This window comes from Doryrhamphus excisus, chromosome 4, assembly GCF_030265055.1.
Source record: "Doryrhamphus excisus isolate RoL2022-K1 chromosome 4, RoL_Dexc_1.0, whole genome shotgun sequence".
NCBI lineage: Eukaryota > Metazoa > Chordata > Actinopteri > Syngnathiformes > Syngnathidae > Doryrhamphus > Doryrhamphus excisus.
The window spans coordinates 12,795,713-12,820,387 of record NC_080469.1 but is presented as its reverse complement, the minus strand read 5'-3'; the positions used below and the strand labels follow the sequence as shown (position 1 = coordinate 12,820,387).

General features: G+C 41.2%; 1 protein-coding gene across 11 annotated transcripts in view; it reads left to right on the top strand.

Annotated features, from left to right (window-relative positions):
• The window catches only part of rtkna (rhotekin a), a 60,922-nt gene that overhangs the window by 13,490 nt on the left and 22,757 nt on the right, over window positions 1-24,675 (top strand). For 2 of the 11 annotated variants that reach the window (XM_058070634.1, XM_058070631.1), the window contains exon 1: window positions 7,339-7,886. The exons of 6 other annotated variants lie outside the window; for them this stretch is intronic. In XM_058070634.1, the coding sequence (XP_057926617.1) occupies window positions 7,791-7,886 (96 nt within the window). In that variant the 5' untranslated portion in view covers window positions 7,339-7,790. Of the gene's footprint in view, window positions 1-7,338; window positions 7,887-21,044; window positions 21,410-24,675 lie in introns of those variants that run through there. 3 more of the 11 variants (XM_058070637.1, XM_058070635.1, XM_058070636.1) reach the window with 3 other exon arrangements.

The following is a 24,675-nucleotide window of genomic DNA, read 5'->3' as shown; positions in this document are numbered from 1 at the left end:
CCTTTATCTGGACTGATAATGGTCCTGTGTCTTGACGGACAGTCAATTGGATCCTCTCGTTCAGGGACAGTGACATTTCACTTGACTTTTTTGTTCTATAACCCTCTTTCAACCCTCTTTTCAAATTCAGAAGTCAGAAGTTTCAAATGACTGTGGCACTCTTCAAGAGGCCTTGCTTATGCAGCTCAACAATCCGACGGCGTTCAAAGGGAGCACGTGTATTTGCCTTTGCTATTAAGATATCATGACAGTGAGCATACCTGACAGAAACTGATCAACAATCCATGGTAGCAGGGGTATGCTGGAGCCTATCCCAGCTGTCTTTGGGCGAGAGGCTGGGTATACACTGGACTGGTCGAAAATATAATATCTTGTGATGGAAATTAAATGTGAACATTTTTTACTTTTGTAAATATTAAAAAGCAAAACATGACACGCTCTTTATTTATTAAATACAGGGACTCAGGATCTGAATTTGTCATATATATGTTGTAGTTTTATTTTAATAAGATGCTGCGCAACTGAAAATTATACGAACTCACCGAAATTAAGGGGGAAAATGACCAAAAAACACATCTTTTTATGGTGATGCTTTCCATATATTTTTGTTTTGGTGATTTCGTCCAACAGAGGGGGCTATTGCTCCACTGTAGTCTCCTAAGAGCTCATTCTACTTTTACTACTTCTATTTTTCACTATATAATGTATACATTGTCCCTCCAGCAGTAATTTAAATCCATTTTAGAAGCGCACACACTTGAGGTTTTTTTTGTGTGTGTTCCCACCTCAATATATTGTTGCTTGGACATATCTACTCAATAATGGAGATGAATTAACTGCTGCATCTGTGAAGAGTCAAGCTCCCCTAACACATGGATAGTGACATATTTAATGGAAGCATTCCAGCCTGCTGCATGATTTGTGCGTCTAGTCTAACGTATAATTTCCACCACGACTCATGTTTAAATCACGGTTTGACACGACACCACTCCTGCACCTGATCTTAAATTAAAAGCCAGATCAGTCAGAATGTTAAGAGTGAAACGGAGACACCTAATAACAAGGTAGGCTCCAGATAAGATTTATATGTCATTACTCTGCCAGTATGTCAGAGTTATGACTGTGCAGCAGTCTACGCAGGTGTTTTTTTTCACGCTCTGTAACTGAGGACTGACCTCAAGGGGGATTTCTCCATGATATGTCTGCTTTCACAGCTCATCACTCGCTGCTGTCATCGAGCACGGCAGATGTGACCCAGTGTCTGCCATCACAATGCCATGGATTTGAAGACTTGTTGCAACATCATATTTTTTCCTCTGTAACCAAATCATCAGAGAACGTTTTACGATTCAGACACACTTGACCACTTTTGTTTGTACAGTCCAAATGTCCAAAGAAGTAACACGACTCAACAGCAAGTTGTGGACTGTACTTGTTTGTCTAGCTGCTTCACAAAGTGTTCTGATTTTTTTAAGAAGTGTAATTTGTTGCTTAGATGTGAGGGTGAGGTTCAGTGAGTGGTTATGGTTTGGTTTTAAGATCGTATCAAAATAAGTCAGAGTTCTCTATTTGTTGTGGTTTGAGGACCTTTTGTACTTAATTCTATTGCTGCAGTTGAACACAAAATGCTTTTGAAGACTAGAGTTGTTGTTTTCTATTGGAGAAAGTTCAGTGCCTCTGACTGATTAGTCTGAATGGATTAATGGGCAGAAGTGATGTTCAGTGGTGCCTCAGTTTTCATACGGCCTGTTTTTTTTTTGTAGAAGTTGGATTTCGACTAAAAAATAATTGCCAAAAGTAACTGTACCCATACAATAAACAGATTCTCCTTTAACCATCTTTATTATGTGTGTGTATGTGGTGGAACGATGAACAACTCTGTATCTGTCTTCTTCCTTCCCCTGAAAGTACCGTGTGCCCTGCGCTGATGAGGATATGGTCAACTATATGACAATGAGCTACAGCCACACTATCACAAGTCCTCCATGGACCTTTACGCTCATCAGTGCACGTGTATAGACATAGAGTGTATAGACATAGAGTTCAAAACATTCAGACCAAGATCAGTCCATCCCATTAAACCCAACACTTAAAAATAACTATTTACTTCAAGGTATTTACTGCAATATGTTGAGAGTAATTACAGTTTACAACCAACTGGAACTTTGAGCATTTTTCCAAGCTTGTCATAATGTCATCATAATGACCATGCATTAATGTTAAGTACTCAAAGCTATCGTTTCCTCCGTAAGTCTCTAGACTGGCTCCAGTATTGTTCCTGTGGCTGATTATGTGCACACACGGGAAGTTGTCCATATTCTTTCGAACATCCGTTGAGAAACAAGAAACATGTTGTGTATTGTCCTAAAAACTGTTTAAACCCTTGAGGACTAGGGGTGGGAATCACAAAACGGTATTATGATTTCTTTTGCCACAAATAGGCAATGCAGGGTGGTGTAAGGACAACTTGCTTCTCCACTCTGTCAAAATCATGGAGCTCATTGTGGACGTCAGAAAGTACAAACAGAGCATTCAGTTTCTCCAAATAAACAGGGTCCCTGAATTCGCTTAAGGGAGTTTTCTGGGGGTTCACATGATGGAGAGCCTTACCTGGGCCGCAAAAACCACCAAGTTGGTGAAATAAGCCCAGCTTTTTGATGATCTTAAGGAAAAATAACAACCCTCAAAAATTGCTGGTCACCTTCTATCTCTGCTCTATTGAGACCTACTGTATGTGTGTGTGGTACTAAAGTTGCACAGCAGCTTAGAGGAGAGCACTTCAAGGGGTCATTAAAGTTGCCTAGAAGATGGCTTGTTTCCCCCTCCCTTCCCTGGAAGAACTGTATAGGTCAATTAAAAAGAAAAACTAGTAAACTGAAGAACTGTTTTTTTTTCTCTAACCAGAAATTTCTGAATTGTGATGACTTCCAAAATCTGTGCAATAGTCATTATAATCTATGCAATATCCATGTGTGTTGTGACGGAAGGTTTTTATGACTATTATAAATTTATTAGGCTTTTGTGTTTTTATTGAACTGCCCTGGGGGATAGCACATCATTTTGTTGTTAACCATGACAATGACCGTAACGATTTTATGTAACAGTCATATGACAGCGATTATATGGTAGCTGTTTACTGTAAACTATTCTCTTGTTCATCATAAAAGGGATGTTACATTTTCATTTATTGCTTCATTTTGTCTTTTCAGCATGTCAAACTATAATTTAAAAACTATCAAAACATGTTTAGTGTTAATATTTTTGGCCATCAGGAAATGATCATGGTGGACGAGTCGTTAGCATGTTGGCCACACAGTCAGGAGATTGGGAAGACCCATGTTCGATTCTCCGTTTGGTCATCTGAGTGATGTTCTCCCCGTTTCCTCCCACAATCCAAAAACATGCTAGGTTAATTGTCGACTCCAAATTGTCCATAGGTATGAATGTGAGTGTGAATGGTTGTTTGTCTATATGTGCTCTGTGATTGGCTGGTGACCAGTCCAGGGTAGACCTCACCTCTCGCCCAAAGACAGCTGGGATAGGCTCCAGCATACCCACGACCCTAATGAGAATAAGCGCCATAGATAGATGGATGGATGGGAGAAATTGATTGGGTTGATTCAAGTATGTTTCAGTCAGTCAGACTTTCTGGAATGGACATGAAGCTCACCAAGGTTCCGCTATATTGTTTTCCGCACTGCTAAAACCAGACACAAGCTATCAGGCAGTCAGCATTCAGCAGTCATCATCCAGGAAAACCCCATTTACCTCTGAAATGGTTTTCTACTAAGCTCTAATCTGCTGACTCTTAGTAGTTAGCCTCCTTCACTAGCGTGCGGCCAAGAAGCAGCGCTGCCCTTAGCTTGAGTCACCTGCCTGCCAGTGTGACCTGTCATTGAGATAATGACATAAGCCTGTCTGCTTTTTTTCTCTTGTTGTTTTTGTCCTAAGGTGTCAGTCAATCTATGTTTTGCAGGGAGATTTGCCTGTGGCATGTCTTCCTGCTGCTGATGTATTATTGGTGAATCGAAATACATAAGAACAAACTGAACCTCCTTGTATTGATACAATCCACAATGATGTATAGAGAACAAACTATATAAACAAGTGGTGTCATAACATCATGTCTTGAGCTAAACATTGTTTATTGAATTGGGCTGTAACTCTCAACATTAATAAAAGCCATTCCTGGCTATTGTAGACTACTAAAATAAGTAAAGATGCCAGTCACATGTATTTGTTTGTGTAAGCTAACTCTTCTATTCGTGAAACAAAGCACACAAAAGGGTGAACATTTGTCAAAACATGCATCCCAGCTGAGTTTCTTTCTTTTCTTTCTCTCTGACAAATACACCACATAGTGGCACTGTTTTTAAACCCCAAACTAGGATTGGGAGCAGGATTGTCTTAACATTTGTCACACAGCTCAATGTGCTCTTCAAAATGCACTATTTTGCGTGTTGACCACAAAATACGGGACATGCATTTAAGTGACTGATAAGCACATGGAGTCAAATTTGAACGACATTGGTTGAAGAACATGGCCGCCATCATGGAAAACATCTTTGCAATAGCATGGGGGAGGCTTAGCAACTAATTGTCTATTAGGAATTGACCGTTTGTTTATTGATGATCACACTCAAAGGATACATATACTGTACGTATTGTAGTATTATAGTAGAGTTTGATGTTCTGCCCGTGCATGCATGGGTTTTCCAAAAAACATTAATTGTCGACTCCAAATTGTCCATAGGTATGAATATAAGTGTGAATGGTTGTTTGTCTATATGTGCCCTGTGATTGGCTGGCGACCAGTCCAGGGTGTACCCCGCCTCTCGCCCGAAAACAGCTGGGATAGGCTCCAGCACCCCCCGCGACCCTCGTGAGGAAAAAGCAGTAGAAAATGAATGAATGAATGAACAACTCATAACTACAATAATCACTAAAGTGGTCACTTTTACGATTGAAAATTTACACTCGGGAGTTTACCAAACCACCAAGAATAAACAAAAACATAAAAAAAAAAAATTCTGCTGAACAACGAAGCCCAGGACTGCCTGCTTCAGCGTGTCTACACACTATGACAGTCCACAAAGCAGCACATTTTTGGAGGTTAACCGTATTGTAGGTCACAGGAATGGACATCCCAGAGGATTCATGACTTAAGTTAGGGTGAGGGGAGGTAGCGGGAATGTGAGTGGTATGGTACAGATATAAATTCAGACTAATAACATCACAGTAATGGAACTCATTCGTAACCTGAGGACCAACTATACACACAAATATTACATTTCCATTAATGAATACCTTATGTTAATTCTATATTTCCAATTTTGTACAAATAGTTTGAAGGCTCTTTTCTCTTCTTGCTCTGACCAATACCCTACCAAGCTGCAGCTACGTTGATGACGCCTGACTTCACAAATGGATGACAAAAAAGGGCTTTAGACCCTCAAAAATCTTGAAGAAAGCCACCCCAGTTGAGTGGAAGCTACAGAGGGCACACCCTCCCCTATAGTTTTTTTTCATTATTGCAACACGTTCATGTGCATTCTTCCACACGTTCCAGAATGTTTTCACATCCCACCCTTTTTGCACCGTCAACTCAAGTATTTCACTTTCCACCTTTTCAGAACAATACATCTCCTCTCTTAGGGTGTGTATGTTAGTGTCTGTGACACATTAGCTGGGTGATTTAAGCTCTCTAGGGTGGAGGCTTTTCTTGGGGAAGTGGCCCAGCTTGCTACTGGCACCGCTGGCTCTCCTCCTCAGAGGTCAAAAGGCTTTTAAAGCTCCTTTTGTTTTTACTGTTTGAATGTGTAAAGTAGTTAAAGAGGGTGTGCCATATGGGCATGTGTGTGGATGTATAGAAGGGTCTCCCTAAAGACCCATCCTCCACTTTGTGATCAGCTCCTGGAATGAGCAATGAGTAAGAGGTGCTGCTCCACTCCTCGGCTTGCCAGAAGATAGATGTGTGCGTGAATTAATGATCCTGAGACCTATGTGGCTTCCTGTCATAGTCTGCTTCTGGTGTGCACATGCTTACTATTACCCGCATCACAAGCACAGTCACTCATCTGTAGCACTGCTGTGTCCAACAGAATGCAGGTTCTCTTCTTTTCTTGTTTATGGTGACAGGAGCTGTAAATTTATTCCCTTGGGTCACATGGTGTGGATTTTGGGATGTTGTGCTGGGAGAAGAAAGGAAACTGGGCTGACATATTTCTTCTTGCAATAACAACTCCTTGATGTTTTTGCGATGTCTTTGTGGGTGTCAAAGTATGTTGAATATGGCACAGACCTTAAGGAATGGCCTTTTAATATTTAAATGTGACGGTGATAAAATATTGAAGTTCTCTGTGACACAAAATTTATGGGATATAAAATATGCATGTAATTTTGGCCTTATTGCTCATGACCCCTGTGACCCACTGATGTATCACCCTTGAACGTCTGTAATAATGCTTTTTTTAAACTTTTCTGACCTATAAATGTAGTTAGAATGTTGTATTCCTGTGTTAAACGATGCCAAAGTTTCAGATAATGAGGTTTGTGCATTTGGAAGTGAGCCCTGAAAGAAGTTTGGGATGGCTCAAAACTGCCTCTTTGTGATGTCACAGAGGGGCGGACTTCCTTTATTTATAAAGTCGAGATCGAGATCATATGTTAAAAGCGGACCCTTTTGCTACGCCGAGCGATTGTAGATCCCCACGGCGATATGAAGGAGGAGAGGCTGCATAGCGGCAGTGAACAGCAAAAAAAGCCGGTATTAAGGTTGCTGGATAAAGACTGTATCAAACGGTAGCTTGATATATATCATATATATCGATATTCAACCTAAATATATCGGGATATGAGTTTTGCTCCATATCGCCCAACCCCACACCATTGTTATCTTTGTAAAGTCTGAACTTGTGACATGGCTCAAGTGTAGTGTCAAGTGTAATCAAGATTATCATCATTTCATTTAGTTTGATCAGCATTTTAATCAGGGTGTGGAGAAACAAACCTACATAGCTTTCTGCTTTAATGCTCTGCTGAAGTAAGGAAATGCCCATTTGGGAATTCCTCTGACTGGTTGACCTCATTATTTGCCAGCTGTGAGTACTTAATTCTCTATTTAATAACAATCACAAAGCTGCCCCACCCTCTGTGCTCGCTATTTGTTTGTGTAAAGGGGTGTGGGGGCTGCTTCAGTCATTTTTCTCACTCCCCTCTCCACTTTCTTGTCTGCTTTTTTTTGGGAAGTTACCATCTCCAGAGGTGCTTCGTAGGGGTTAATTTAGTGCGGGGGGGGGGGGGGGGGGGGGGGGGGTTGGAGAGCGCACACTAGACTAGTTGTGGCGGTCATTCCCGCAGAGGCGATGGCCTTTTTCGTCAAGAACTCTCTTGTCTCATACAGGACACTCTCCCCCGCATTCGGTATCGCGACAGTGGCACAAAAGAGAGAAATAGATTTTAAAAGGCGTCATTCTTCCCCGGCTGGGTGTTGACCGTGGGCTCCCTGTGTGGATCATTGTTGAAAAAGTAGGAGGAGGAGAACAACACGCGTCGTGGAGAGAACGATTGAGGGATTTTCTTACCATCTCTTCACCCACTCGCCACACTCTGCTCTTTTGGCTCGTTTTGGATTAGGCACCCAAACTTTTTACGCATCGCTTTTACGCACCATCATAAGGAGACGCCACCGACACAAAATGTTGTCGTAGTCGAGTATTTTACCGAGTAACACGATGTGACGTCTTTATCTTGTTCATTAACTTAAAAGTGCGGATCTCTAAAGCTCAAGGATGCCGATTGATAACTTGACAAACATGGAGGAAAAACTGTGGATATTGCAGGACCTCAATATGATGTACATCCGTCAGATTGCTCTCAGTTTGCAGGTAATAACATCTGTCTGCACCTCACTGCAATGATATCATCTTGTCCAAGAGCTATATCAAGATAATGATTTTTCATATGTAATAATACATCTCTAACAAGTATAGTTGTATTTTTAGTTTGCAGCAAGCAGCACTGCCTTTTCTGATATATTGTTTACCTTATTTAGCACACAAATCCCTCACTCAGTTTGAGGCACTAGCGTAAAAGATAACCACAATAATAAACATACTGTGGCATCAATGGATTGCTCTAGTCTATAATTAAAAGTTGTTTGCTGTTATCTTACACAATGTGAATGCATTGTTTTCAATATGGCCACTTCTTTATGAACAGCCCTGCAAACAATCCAATCCAGTGGAAGTACTGTGAACAATTTATGTCTTTACAAAGATGATGAAACATTGTATGATTATTTATATAGTGCACACACTGTTTCCAACTCATTTTGCAGGTAAAAGCATACATCCTTCAATTTTCTACACTGCCCATTAGAATTGCAAGTGAGCTGGAGCCTATCCCAGCTTACTTTACACTGGTGTGCAAACTGTCAATCACAGGGCACATATGTATAGACAACAAAATGCATTCACAAATCTCATTTTTGGGATGTGGGAGGAAGCCAGAGTACCCCAGGAAAACTCTTCCAAGCACAATAAGAACATGTAAACTTGCTTGCATTAATTTTGCACCAATTTTGTACTACTCTTAAAAATGTTGCTAGTAATAACAAAAAATCTATTTTCAGAATACTGTGTACAGTGCATACTTTTTGATGACTGAGGGGAGCCCGCAGCTGTGCCTTGGTGTTTGTTGAGTCCACACAGGGGTTGTGTAGTCATGCTGACACTGGTGTTGGTCTTTCCCTCGTGAACATTAGTGAGAGCAACATTGTGCATGCAATCCATCCTCTTGAGGTTCACACGTAGTGCACAGCTGCACATTTTGAGCCTCATAATTCCCTGTGGGAGCGTCTGTCTGCATATGTTCAACTCTGTGTGTACGCGCGTGTGTGTGATACATTGTGTTTAGACAGAGGAAGAAGTCAGGCCATGCTGCCAGTGACATGACAAACAAACAATCTCTGTCTCTGCTTTTTTAAAGAGGACATAGCTGGAAAATGCCCCATTTTTATCTTTTGGCAAGAAGTTGATTTGGTGGACTTTATGGGGTCAGCTTTCTGCTTTCATAATGTGAAAGAAAGTTGTCTGTGGTCCAGATGTGCAAGAGACCTTTTGATCTTTTTTAAAAGATTTGTGATCTGACCTGACAAACACTCCATTTTACCTCATATTTTCTCTGAAGGGTGATGAGCTTGTGTTGCCTTGTAACAATCCAGTATCATGACATCAATTTAGCCTAAGTTGATCAGTCACTAATCAACTTATGAGTTCCTGGAACAGTTTCCACAGTTGTTTTGTTCAAACATGAAAGTGGAGACTGGCCAATTACGCTGTGAAATGCTGCCAGACACGGCAAATTTAAGCGTTTAGTCTTTTTAATGCATTTACGAGGGGAGGAATGCATCACAATAAAATTGTTGATGCCTTCATCATTGGGGCTCTTGGAAAACTTCTGTCTGTCTCCACACACAGAGGACATTATCAGCCAGAAATACATAGATTTCCACATCTTCCATGTTCTCCCTCCCTCTCCCACTTGTGTCCCCCCCCTCAGTCTGGGTGGGTTTATGAGAGGGATTCTTTGTACGAGGTTGAGCTGTACAGTTTGCTGTGTAACTGTAATTTCTGGAGGTTTATTTGCTCCCATAAACCTCCTGCTGGATTTTCACAAGTTGCAGTTATTACATTGGAAAGCAGCTTGGGCTTCTCCCTGTGGAGACATATACCTGAAGGCCACGCCCGCTTCATCCACATGCCACATAAGCAACTTTCATGACTCACAAAGGACTAGTTTTGATGGAGTTTGGAGGCATTTGGTATTGGAGGTTCTACATGTATGTAATAATGGCTTCCGGTCATTAACAAATACGGTGCGTTGATGTTCCTCTCAGCCAAGGTAAAACAACATCCTTCCGCAAACGTCACCAAAGCAATGAGTTGATATTTCGCATTGAAAGAGTGTCAGTCATAGTTAAAAGGCTGATTCAGCCACTCAATGTTGATGTCTCCCCTTTGGGAAGCTATTTGAAAAGTGGTTAGGCGCTACTGGTAGCTCATGACTGGAGACCCCATGGAGACTTACCGTGTTTGAACTCAGAGTTGTAATTAGGTCCGCATTTACTAAGTTCAGAAAATCTTTGCACAATATCGGTAATGGAGATGGGTTCATTCCGCGTTTTTTTGCAGGACTTCCTGTGTTTAAAAAAGACTGGTGGTGGGAAAAGGCTACTAGCAACTCTATGAGTTTTTAATTTGAACCCCACTCCATGTATGCACACTCTATAATGCTACACAGACAACGATTTACTTACACAAAATAAACACATTTAGGATACGCAAATTCTTACTTATAGCATACGCTTCTGATTCTTCAGCATGACCAAGTAACACCCATGTTCACAAAACAGTCCCACATTTTTCTCTTGCCGGCCCAAAATCATCAACTCCAATAAACTTCTGCCTGATACTGAAACTTTCTAACAACATTTATAGGTCAAAAAAATGGAAGAAGGCACAAAAGTTCCACTTTAAGTGTCCAAGGTTGTCAACACGTGGTTAATTAAAACAAAATAATGGATTTCTTCTTCAGTGTTTGTCTCTATTTTGTAAACAAAGTGAAAGAAGGAGTTGTATATGTTTTACAGCAACACAGTACATGAAGAATTGCTGATCCAAACAAGGACTTTGTGTAGATAGATTGATAGACTTCCTTTATTGTCATTGCACAATAGTACAGCAGTGAAATTGCTAACGGAATGTCGTTGCCTGGCTCCCGTATAATCATAAATAAGAATAATAACAATGTGGAGAATAAATAGATAACATCAAACAATGTGTGCATGTCATCCCATGAAAAAAAAAAGACAAATAGAGGCCAAAAGCTTGTAAGTCTTACGTGCATTCTTCAGACATGATTGCTTTGTTCGGAGCAGCATGAGTGAGCAAGCATCATGTTATTTTCATGCCCTGTAGCGAGCCACTTTCCTAGTCTTCAGGTTTTAACAGGTCTGCAGTATGAATGACTACATTCTTGGCTTCTGCCGTCTTTCCTTTCCGTTTTGACCACACGTCTCTCACTTGGTTGTTTCTTCCTGAGTCACAAGTGTATGTGTGGTGGGACGTGGTGTCCACAGAATGCAGGGTTCCCTTCTCAAAAGAGAGCACGGTTGATGGGAATCAGGAAATGGTCTTGTGTAATTACCGTTTCCCACCGGGAGTGACATCATGATACCATTGAACTCTTTGCCTTGAATAGACTTAAACACAGCATTTCCTGTTACCACGTAGCCGGATACACAGAGATGCTTTTCTTTTGTGTTATCTAACTTCCTCCTGGTCTCTTCCCCTGTCATGCTCTTCTCACTCTTCTTCACCTTGACTAATTCTACCCCCACTCCTCATGGTGCCCCCACATTAAAAGTCAGAGGGCCTTAGATGGACACTTTCGCCCCTGGTCTAATTTTAGCTCCTCAGCCGACCCTGGATCGACATCATGGCTGTGCCAGCGTTAAATAAGAACATAGCATCTCTGAAATCATGCTATGTATTTCTGGTGCTGTAATGAAAGCCGCATTTGTACTGAAGATTTCCATTCTGCAAGTCATTCATTGTTTCAGAAAGTACAATCCTGTCTCTGTGCGTGTTGACCCCACTGTGTCGTACTCAACCCCACAGTTCTGAACATGGACTAGCACACAAAAGCGGCGGAGTTAACAAAAACACTCATCTTGCACAACAAAATTCTAGGCATTGGATTGTACAGATGGTAAAATGATTTCAATCATGTGTTCAATGATATTAAATGAGGAAAGGTTTTACGTGAACACATTGCATGAGTGCATGGGGCAGGGCTCAAGACTGTGGCTAAATTGTCCCCTTTTGCCACTAAAATATGAGACAGAAAAACAAAGGCTAAAAGCAACACAAATAAGTGATGGTAGGACAGTGTAGAAGCAGTCAAAGGGAGTTGAACAGATTTTAAGCCTTGATTTGCAGATGGGGAGTGAGTTAATATTTCAGAGGTCAGATGGTAATGAATTCCAGAGTTTGGGAGGAGAGCTTAGTATTTCCAGTATTTTAAGTGTTCACTTCAGACATGGTGCCTGTGTTTTATGACAAATGACAACAAGGTAGCATAAAGACACTGTTTGAGTGGAGATGTGCTTTGTAAATAAATAAAGTACATTTGAAATGGTTCCAATCACATAAAACACTTTTTGTCAAAATAGCTTTAATAGTGCTGGAAGTTGGATATATCGGCAATATCATAAACCTGGACACTCAATTTATACTCTACTTTATAGTCTACTACAGTACTTTAAATTGCACTTTTATACTGTCCGGTTTAACCCATTCAATCCCAGCCTTTTTGTTAAAGACAACTCCTTCAACAGTGGCCATTTTGGACGATTTTGACTGATTTCTCAAGGGACACAGAATATTGTGTTCAATGTGTATATACACCTATAAACATGGAACATATGAAAAGAAACATTAGACTCATCTGTTTGTTTCTACCTTTTTCCGTTTGTTGGCAATCAGCAGTAGGTTTTAGGGAAATATCAGTTCCCAACAAGACAAGGGAGAAAAACAGCTTTTTGTGAAAAGATACATTTGAAAGATGTTTTCTTTTGTGATAGATCAAATATATAACATAAACTGTACCACAACATAAACATAAACAACAACAGTTGATGTACATTAAAATAATCTATTTACAAATATAACACTATGAACTATGAACACATTTTTTAACATTTTGATTTGATCACTTTCTTGTTGCTGTGTAGTGTATTAAATCAAATGCACAACCATTTTTATGTTTTAAAACTGCACTGACAGTGACATCTACGTGCAGTTACGTCATCACCTGTTTATCAGAATCGTTCAAATTGAAATGATGCCCAACCCTACTTATAAATAGTGGTTATATAATTTTTGGTTTGACAATTTCCTTTTGTTCATGAATCACTATATTCCAATTTGCGGAAAGAGGCTGATCCTTGGACTCTAACGTGTTACAGCCATAGTGGCTGAACCTATGACCTGCCTCATGAGGAGCTCACATGGGGGTTAGGTGGGAGTTTGTTGCCGGTGTCATGTTTGACCTCTCACATGCTCCCAAAATGCTAAATTTAGCTATGTGTCATACTTGGGATAGCGATCTTAAATATCGTTGGCTGTTGTCCTGCTGATAACATAAAACATTTTCTATCAACCTGACCCCGTAGCGCCAATATTGACTCTTTTATTAAAATTTGCAGCCTTTTAAATTAGGCACTGACATTCCCCTATTAGTCTCAGCCTATTTCTCAGCTCCTGACCGGACAGAGTTTCCACACATTGTGCTTTAACGTGAGGTCCTGCAAGGTCAAACTGACAGCCTTTAATCTCTGTTTACAGTTGCACACTAAACCAGTATGCTTTTGAGCGAGATTGATGAATCTTTACCTTGTCTGTGAAGTTCCAGGGGTAGCGAAGGTTAATCCTAATTTTTCAAAGCTGCTCCACCTAAACTCAAGTCTTCACCTTTAAAAACTCCCGCTGTAATGCAAAAAAAGACATTGTAATGTCATTTCTAAAAAGCAGTATTAAAGAATGCACTTGATTTGAGTGTAGGAATCTGGTAGTGGGAAGATAAATTGAAATAAACAAAATGTATATTGAGAAATGTTGCATATACAGTAAGGAAAATGCATATGAAGTCGGTTGTAACTGCATTTAGTCCATACAGTATGGCTACAGTTGTAGTCTTTTACATAAAAATACATATACTGTACTACTCCTTTGCATACTATAGCATGTAGTGATATAACTCATGCATCTGCAGTTATATTCTTATTCTTTTGGCTTTCGAGAATAACTTTTCACAATCTCTGCACAAGGCTGTCCGAATAAAAATCCATCCGTTGTAGTCGTGTTTGTACAGTATATTAGTTCAGCTCAAGGCTGTTTAGCTTCTGTGGATGTTTTTGCTAAAGCTAACAACGTTTGCTGTGTGGTGATACTCAAATCATGTCTGAGCCAATGCACATTCCTCCACAATGGAGCACTTCATTGGGCACTCCTTCCACTGAACCTGTGTGTGTGTGTGTGTGAGTAAATATTTGAGTAATAAATCAGCACACCGAAGCGGATTGCTTGGATTTTGTAAGGGACATCCATTTTAACACCTTGGATTTCTTTGGATTGCATCCAGTATGAACTTAGGTCTTTATGTATGTTTAACTTTGGCTGTCATAGCCATGGCCTGTTTGCCGTGTGTGTATTTTTGACATACAGTAGATGGCATACAGTATATAGCGATACAGTACAACTGGCACAGGAAAAAGGAAGCTTTGTATCACATCATGCACACACCCGATGCTTTATCTGAGCAAAAAAGAATCAACCTCCTAAGCCCACTTCTTTTCCTGCCAAGCTGTGGTCCACTGACTCCAAACATTTTGGCTTGTAACACCACCCCGTGCACCCCAACACTTGCACTAAGCCCTCCCCTCAAATTGAATACCTCAGTTCACACCCCAGCTAACCTTCACCCATGCAGCAGTCAGGAGAAGCAGCCTCGGTGGTCTGAATAGGCGCTCTGTGTTGTGAGCAATGCAGAGGCTCCATCCAGCTTCCTATGAAAAACAGCAGGCTTCGGCCAAGCGAGAAAATACCCAGGCGGGTGGACAAGTGCTGTTATTGGAACGCAAAGCTGACACCTTGCACCTTTTTTCCATTTGAAACCATCTCCCTCTGCTGCTGCTGCTTCTTTCCTGCCTCCATATTCATATTTGGCCCGCGCTTTCTTTTTATCTCAGCCTGCAGCGTCACCCACTGTTAATCCTCGCTCTCTGCTCTCCACCACGCCAAGACCAACACTTCACTTTCTGCAGTTTATGCAGATTGTTTTTTTTGTTTAGCAACTGCAAATTGCCACCGCTTGCACCATCCTGATTGGGATAATCCAAATCGTTTTAAATTGGATTTGCAGCTACACGCCCACATGTTGCTGTTTTCAAGTGAAGATATTAAACATGGTGTGTTCCTTTTTCCTAAACAAGCCAATAAAAAGATCTGAGCAGCTGATTGTCTTTGAAAATGCCAGCAAACAAAAGTGTTAAGATGAGCATTTGGTGGGCTAAATGTGTTTCACTGAGTGTGTAAATGTTGATTTTGTGTCTTTCCATATGGAGGCAATTTCTTGCTTGTATGCGTGCTACATGTTTTAGCTTATGGGCTAACATCTGCATCCTCCACAAGGCCGTGTGCCAGTTTTATGCTGGGATTTATCGATTGTGCGTTCCTTTTACAAATCTGACGTGGGAGTTGAATAAGAGCAGGAATGTATTCTCTTTCTGCTTATGTCTCTCCTAAGCAACCTTGGCAACAGGACATCCATACAGAGAGTACTTGGGGTTATCAAAAGGCCAAACCAAGTGGTCCAAGAGTACAATAATAGTTATTAATTCAACCTATTCTCATGGTGCACATTCTGCTGAAGTCGCCAGCATCACTGGCACAAAATTAGAAACCTTACAATTGTATATACCGGGCCAAAGTGTCCTCGCTGTGTGTCAGCAGTATGCCAAAGACTGAGTAACTGCGTGCATGTGTGTGTACAGTATTTGGCAGGTACACCATCACAATTTGGACCATTGCTGTCTGACCATATGTGGTGCCATTCTGTTCTGACCTGAGCTTTTTCTTGCAATAATTTCACAGAATTTAATTTTAAAAAATGCATTTTCTCAAAATATAATTAAAATAGTATTCTTCAAATACCTAACTAATGTATATCTTTATATCTGCTCATGAAAGATGGTAGCAGTGTTTATATTTTTATTATGTATATTGTGTGCAGGTGCAACTGTATTCAACAAAACAAGCACTGTCACAGCCTGACACTGAGAAATACATAGTGCACTTCACCTCATCAGTGCAGGGCAGTGCTTGCTATGACGAAGAAAGGAGGCCGATACTGTGTGTGTTCTATGAACAAATAAACCACACACGTACACATAATAAAGATTAAAGGATTCCCTGACCGGAATCTGTCTATAGTGTTCCAGCTGTAGAAAAACCATGATCGTCACAGTGACAGATAGCCACAGTGTACGAAAACTGCAATAATTTTTAGACTAAAGTCTTTTTAACTTTCCATGTGTCTAAGGGTATTCCGGTTTCCTCCCACATTCCAAAAACATGCTAGGTTAATTGGCGACTCCAAATTGTCCATAGGTATGAATGTGAGTGGGAATGGTTGTTTGTCTATATGTGCCCTGTGATTGGCTGGCCACCAGTCCAGGGTGTACCTCGCACAAAGACAGCTGGGATAGGCTCCAGCAACTCCCACGACCCTCGTGAGGATAAGCGGTAGAAAATAAATGAATGAATTAATGTTATTGAATTAATGAATGAATTAATGTTATTGTTTATAACAATAATAATAATGGTACGGTTTACTTTTTAGTCTGACTTATGCAAAAGCAGATAAGCTTCAGTGTTCAGTGTTATCACTGCAGCAGGCGTAAAAAAGGCTGGAGTTGTAAGAGACTGTCGGTAATTGGCTTTGGATTGGGGGGGATGACTGTGCTGTCAAAAAATGCCCATATGCCACAGGCAAGCTTTTTTTTATGGGGGAATTCCAGGTTGAGGAGGCGGTTCTTCAGGATTGAGGGTTTAATGATGAGGGAGATCTGTTGGCCAAAACTGTTGAAAGGGGCCTCTTGTTGTGGTGCGAGGTGCTGAGAGGCATGGCTGAGCTGTGAAACAACAGCTCACCTCTCTGCTTCAACAGGATGAGGTCACTCAAGGCAAACTGCAGCTGGGTGATGTTATGTTTGGGGGCTCAGGATGACACATTCACACTTGTTATACCTTCTGTGTCCTTATGGGACCTGTGCCCTCCTCAGCCTCTCCGACTGTTCCTGTGAAGGTTTAGTCCCCCCTCCTCAGAACCAGCAGGTGACCATATGTCAGTTTGCGTTATAATCCTGTCATTACTAGGTGATGAAAAGGTTAATCCATCTTGCTTGGAATCCAGACACTCTCCATCTATTGGTTACACAGAGCGGCTTATCTCAATTTGATTGGTTAAAACGGAAAGCATTTTTGGACTACATTTAAATTACTTGTGGTTTATTTTGCAACCATAAACTTTGAGATCACCCAAAAGTTTATCATTATTACCATGTTACATTGTTTTTTTGTAGGATTTGTGGATCGAAGATGTTTCATGTTTGTTAATATTTTGAGATTACAAGTTGCCTTAATTTAGACAAATTTAGTCAGAAGATATCAGCAGTTCATCAATTATAAGGAATAATGTGCTTGTATGGGTGTGAGTGTGTTACAATACCCCCAACTGCCAGGAGGGGGCGGAAAGGAAATGTGCATTTTGGGGTTTAACGTTTTATTTCAATTTTCGGTTTAATTTTCCAATCTAAATAATTAATAAAATGCTTTTCTTAAGTTTTACATATAGAATATGGTTATATAGCATAGAAGACAAAATCTAATAGTGTTTATGAAAGGAACTATTCTGATAGTCTTGCATCTCACAGTGAAGCCATTTCATTCTTATCTATTAGCTCAAGTGCCACTTTTTGGACCAGGCTCAGTGACCCAGTGACTTTACTGGGGGGTGGGGGCGGGGGGTGGAGCCTGAAGGCACCCAAAATGTGAATTTTGCTGAACCTATTTACTGTTTTACTCCTCTGGGTCATAATTTGAATGAAGATTCGATCCCAAAGTGCACAGAAATGGGACAAAAAGAGAGAGATGTGTGTAGTTGCTGCAGAGAGGAAACTGCTGTGTTGTCGTTGAGTCAATAGGAAGTGCGAGAGACTCAGTGGAGGAGGAGAGGAGGGAGTGGGTGAGTAGACTCAATGAAGGAATGTCCTGGGAAAATGTGCTGCAGTGACACTTAGCGAGGATGATGTTCATTCACTGTGTCTGCAGATGTTAGTGACACATCATGTATCATCACTGTGTGCACGCTTGGCTCCTTCAACACCTCAGTTGAACTGTGAATACAAATTGGTCCCGGGTCGCCTGCTTGGCACAGCTACTTGCTGATGAAACCTTAATCTGATTAACTGCTGTATATTTACAGCATCTAAGTCCTGCGTTATCAAGCCTCATCTTGTTTGGGTTGCACATGTCTGCTCACCGAATGACAAGTAATAAGATGGACATAATGAACTATAGTTTGTGCTTTTTGTTATTCTGTGACAAAGCTTCCTGCTCTTTGTTGCTGTGAGCTGAGCCTGTTATCGCTGCAATTTAGTCAGATTTTGCACACAAAGCGTGTTAGTATGCAAAGTTGCAGTGGGATTTTTGTAGCACAATTTGAGCTATGTGAGAAATTTCAAGTCAGTTTGAAGGTCAAACCTTGCGGTGAAATAACAGTGGCGCCATGTGGTTTATCTATTAGAAGGGGTGGACTGGGACACAAATTTGGCTCTGGACTTTTTGGTCGAGATTGGTCAACTTCAAGTCATGTGCAATTTGCCCCACTAATGTACATTTAAAGTCCTGAACCACTGTGTACATACAACGCTATCTCTAACCTCATACTGTGCACTTACTCTTCATTTTGTAGGACTTCTTGCAGTGTTACATTATTTGTACTCACTCAACATCAAACTATGTTTCTGTAAACTATTAACCCTTTCAAAATTTGCATCATTTGTATACCATGTGTGTGGTTTATGTTGCAGAAGGTTGTATTTATAGTGCAGCCCACTCATGTTTTTGTACCTTTTCCTGTTAAAATGTTGGTGAGAGCATGTTGTGCTACCACGTGTTATCAATCCACTGAGGTGGACTTTGTTGTTGTGTTGCTATGGGCCAAGGCTGCCCACAGACAGACTCTCTCCTCCTCCATCCTCATCCTCCTACACGTCATCTGCTGCATTTCTAAGCTCACCAGCAACAACAACAAGCCGTGTTGCTCTAGATTTCGCTAAATTCAGTACACTGTTTGGAATTGATGCATTTCATTTCCTACTCTGGCGTGCTAGCGAGACGACTGATTGTGTGTTATCTGTTATTAGTTTTCCAGTATGTATATTCTTGAAACCAGCTCTAAGTCAGCTGATTCCCCCCCCACACCTCACCACAAACGGTACATCAGTAGGTTGACAGGGCAGAGCAATTCACTGCACAAGTTGCCAGCATGCTCACACAGGCCAGGCCTTCAGTACAGGCAGGCACACAGGGAGGGATTTTAGACACGGATGACGGGTTGTATTTTTATCCTGAATGATGAGTGACTATGTCAGTAATTACTGTACATACAGTATATTGTATGTAGCAATTACACTGCTGCTTTGTATGATTTGTGTAGTCTGCATTTCTGTTGACTCACAGTCATGGCATACAGTAATCAATCATTTATTGTGGTTAATTGGTTACAGACACGTGAATTCCTGCAAAGTAAGATTCCTAATTTATGAATCAAATGCAGTGGTTTGAAAAAGTGTTTGCCCCTTCCTGATTTCTTTTTTTTTTTTTTTTGCATGTTTGAACTCAGGAACGTTGCAAACACTTTTTCACACTAAAGCTGAGAAAACAGGTTTATGACCTTCTACATATGGTTTTGAACATTATTATAGCCCCTTAGACATTATATAACACTCCTATAGCCCCTGTTACACTCATATTATTCAATACAGTAGACATAATCAGAGAAAATAAGCCATTTAAGACATTGTGCTTGTGCGGTATAATACATGCAATACATGTCTTCTGGACATGCAGAGGACAGCGAGTGACTGGCTGTGGATTACGGCCGCAACATTTGCTTGTGTAATTATTATTATTATTATTATGTTACTATTGTGCCAGTTGTGAGATTATTGAAACCTGCAATGAAAGCATGTTGTTGTGGTGATTACGGCTGATGCTTTTGTGCCTCACCAAACATTAAAGGGTCATTACTGACATCCGGTGACCATTTAATCATATTTCTGCTTGAATATCCATGTTTTTGCCTAATAGTAGGCCATATTCAACCACAAAACAGCATGATTTGTGAGAAATTTGAACCGCAATGTGGCAATGGATGACTGTATTTATGCTGAATTGGTATTGAACTTTACCTATTATTATCAATATAGAAATAGCCTTTGTTTTCATTGCCACAGCTGTGTGGATCACTCTCGAGATTGACAATGCTAAGGAAGTGTCACCGCACATTGCAGGAAAGTGGTGTGGAGTGGTTTGTTCATTTTTGAACTAGTGGGTCTTGTAGTTAACCTGACACACCAGATACTTTGTCAGCGAATTTAATCATGGAATAAATCCCGCCTGATGGCAGCCATGTTTTTCAACCAATCTTACTCACATTTTACAAACACTTGTTTGTCAGGCTCCTAAAGGTGTGTGCCAAATTTAGTCATAATTTGACATCACACTCAAGAATTGGTGTTTTGTCCATCTGACTTGGGTTTCAATAATAATTCACAATAATAATTAATTTCAATAGTGGTGTCAGAAAAATAATAGGTTGGGGGGTGAATATTTTGGGTGCATATTTTGACAAATGTTCACCCTTTTGTGTGCAGCAATTCAAATTAATACACACATGTACAAAACAAAGTCTGTATGCTTCACTTTAGTCTTGTATTTCCATATAAATGTGACCTTTTTATAGATTCTGGTCACTTCCCGGAGGATTTGGAAAAATGTGGATTGGCTATTGAACAGACGTCACATTTGAAAAGTTGAATCATGACTAAAACAAAGACAGACATACATTATGTTTCATCTTTTTTTCCTACTGTAGGCGTTTGGCTTGCTTGCAGCTCAACTCTGTAAATAGTAGCTTCAGGATGGTGTGTTCTGTCACATTTCACCCCATGATGTCTTGGGAAAAATCCGTAAATGGGAAAAAGGGGGTGGACAAAACATGGAATGACCTTTTTTGAATTGTTGCCAGCACCCTGTACGCCCTTTAAACAACCCTGGGTGTCCCTGAATGCCTCAGTGGAGAAGGGTTTGCATGATGTCAAGTCACTCTCCTCTACGTGCACGCACACACATTCACGCACCCGCCCTCTTAAGAAACGACTCTTGGTTGGTCCATCAGTCGGTCATTCTTTATCCTCCCCTTGTGCTGCTGCGTGTGTGTGAGTGAGAAGGAGACGAAGAGAGAGAGAGAGTCCGGACGGAGCTGTACTGGACCTAAAGCAAGCACGATGAGGACGACCCACGCAGAGGTTCGCACAATGGCTCGCCTTTTTTCGAAAATGACCGAGTGCTTGGACTGTGGGGACCCGTGACTCGCAACTCGGATTTTATTTTTTAAACTTAAGATTCCCTTGTGCGTGGGGTCGCCTCATAAGGACATTTGACTTGTGTTATTTTTACTTACTGTCTGCTGCACCATGAACTACACGAACCACCAAGCGGTAAGCTTCTCCCACGTTATTTTTTGTTCGACTTCTGGGCTTCGTGGAAAATATCAGTCACTTGTCAGAGGACTCACGTCACAGCGTCGCACGGACCACGTGGGCTGCCCGTGAGTTCTGCTGCTCGTGCCCGTAGGGTGCCAGTAGGATTTGGACTAACCTCCTTGGTTCTGCTGCTGATTGGGCTTCAGTGATTAGGAACACTGCCAACTTTCACATAGCTGCCATGCTAATGTGTGCGTGGTCCAACACCAGCTGCAGTTACATGTGTGAATAGAGAAAGCTAAGCATCACAAAGTTTTATGTTACGACTTAAACGGTTATGTTTTGACGAAAAAGTGAGTACACCCCTCATAATTTCAGCAACCATTTGATTATCTTCTCAAGGGGCAACACTATATAAATGAAACAAGTACAAGCAACTGTAAATGACTCAAGTCAAAGCTATTATTGTCAAAATAGCTGGCCGCACAAGCGAGTACAAAGATATTTGTGGCGTGCTATACAGTCAAGCATGGTGGTGGTGTCGTGTTGTGGTCTGGATTCCATGCCTGCTGCCGACACTGGAGCTACAGTTATTTGGGGAAAACATGAATTCCAACATATAATGTGACACTGAAACAGAGTTTCATTAACATGAAGTGGTACATGATCTCCTCCCTTTGGAAACTACGTCACATGCCAGTTTTCCAACGTGCTCAAGAGCCCAAACACATCTCCAAGATGATGCTTTGTTGAGGAAGCTGATGTGACTGCGTATAGTATGTCTCCATCTTCAAGCGGAAGGAAGGTAGAGGAGCATAATATGTCCAACATCCATCAGGATCCAATCCAATAAACTGCAGCCCCCCAAGTGTGGGCAGCAATCATGCAGCCCCAGACTATGACACTACCAGTTGGTAAAAAGGTGGGATAATGTTGCTGTCGAGACTCTCCAGGACTGTTTCCAATGCACAGACTGGAGCGTGTTCACTGATGGGAGCAGCCTCGAGGATGCCACTGAGGTGGTCACCCAATATATATCACCTTTTGTGAGGAAATGATTATCTCCACACAAACTGTAAAGGTGTTTTCTAATAATGGGACCTGGATCACAAAAGCCTAAAAAAAACTTTAAATGAGAAGAAAATAGCCTTTAATTCAGGGAACAAAACTGAGTCTAAACTCATCCAAAACAGACTGAATAAAGAAATAAAGACAGCCAAGAAGAAGGTACAAGGAGAGGGTCGAGAAACTTTTTCAGGAAGGCAATGCCAGGAACGCCTGGCAAGGGGTTAAAACACTGGCTGTCCTCTCCAATAATTCAGTATTATCAAATACATGGACAAAGGAACCCATGAATATGGCAGAAAACCTACTGCCGGTTTGACCAGGCCGACTTCTCATAGGAGAGAAGGGAGCTCATAGCAGAGCTCACGCCAAGGTTATCCACCCAAGCAAACTTGGTGCTGCAACATACTGAAGTGGAGCTCTTTGGTAATGAAAGGCTTTAAAAGCCTTATTCTTCCCCAGCTCCGGGAGGAGGTCAGTATTCATGCTGACCTTCTCCAGTTTGCATACAAACAACACAGGAGTGTGGAGGATGCCGTACTGATGCTGCTGCATAGGGCATATATTCATCTTGAGAAGCCCAAGTCATTCATCAGGTTGGTGTTTGTGGACATCTCGAGCGCCTTCAACACTGTCCGACCTCACCTGCTGGGGCGTAAATAGATGCCATCCGCACCTGATCCTGTGGACCCTCTCTTTCCTGACTCACAGACAACAACGGGTCAGAGTTAATGGTCACCTGAGCTCATCAAAATCTGTTTCCATAGGAGCTCCACAGGGCACATAATATATTCTGACGACACTTTGATCATGAACACTACAACACATCAGGAGAACTACAGTCTGAGATGGACATTTTTAAAGGGTGGTGCAGGCGGAACTGCCTTGATCTCAACCCTTCAAAAAGAAGGAAGTGGTTGTTGACTTTCGCAAGAACCCCACCTTCATCCCCACTTTGTCAGTCAACAAACAGCTAGTGGAGAGGGTTGAGTCATATACATATCTTGGGACAGTAATTGATCACAGGCTCACCTTTCAATTGAACAGTGAAACCATATTTTCCAAGTGTCAGCAACGTCTGTTCTTCATGAGGAAGCTTCATAGACTCCAGGTCCATCAGTCAGTACTGACCGGTTTTTACAGATGCTTCATTGAATCTGTAATTACCTTTAACATTTCAGCTTGGTATGATTCACTATCAACCATTCATCGTAACCCACAAAATAAAATCATAACATTGAGCAGCAAAATAAATGGACTACACCAGGAATCATTCATCAGCATTAATAATAGAAGGGTTAAGTAGAAAGGTATGAGCATAGCTGTTTTATGTTGTATTGTTGGGTACATGAACTGCACACGCTTTGATGCGCTGCACAAATGAAGTTCCTAACGGATAAATAAAGTTCTTAAGTAAGTACCACTACCACACTTGACTGTATAGCAAGATGCAATTATCTTCATACACACTTGTGTTGCCAGCTTTTTAGACAATATTGGCTTTGTATTGACTTAATTTTAGCAATATTGTAAACCTATATTGCTATACAAGCTGACTACACTAAGTTCCAAGTTTAATTTCTGTAGAATTATGCCTTGGGGATGTATACAGTATGGCAATAACTATGTATGCCAGACTTGTGCCTCTAATCAACGTTTGCGGGTCAGAAGATTCCAACAACTTGCTGTTGAATTGTACATAATAACTGATTTGTGATGCACATGAGAGTTTAAATGTATGTCTCCTGTTGATTTCAAAAGGCCACGGGCGTCAGCATCACCCAGTGAGTGCTTGACATGTGATCTTGTGTCCCCATTGCTGCTACAACCACAACCATGTTGGCTCATTATCTGTGAAAAGGTCACTGATGTGCCAGAACGTCTCCTCTTTCGGTGCTTTCTCCGCAGTGACACAGAACAACACTTTAAGTTTGCATCACTTCATTGCATTCGGCTGTTATACCAATTTAGCAGTGTGCTCTTTAATGCATTCCGGCATCCAGTGCTTTTCATTGTGTCTGCCAAATTCTGCAAGAGCAGCACAAGCAAAAATGGAATCCACTTACAATCAATAACCACTCACTGCAGAGAAGCTGTACTGTCTGTTAGTCGAACCTGGCTCTCCATCCACTCCTCTTTGGCTATCAATGAAGATAAATATCTCGAGTGCTGCATAGCTCTGTCTCTCCTCCTCTTTCCTCCCCTGCCTTCAGTGG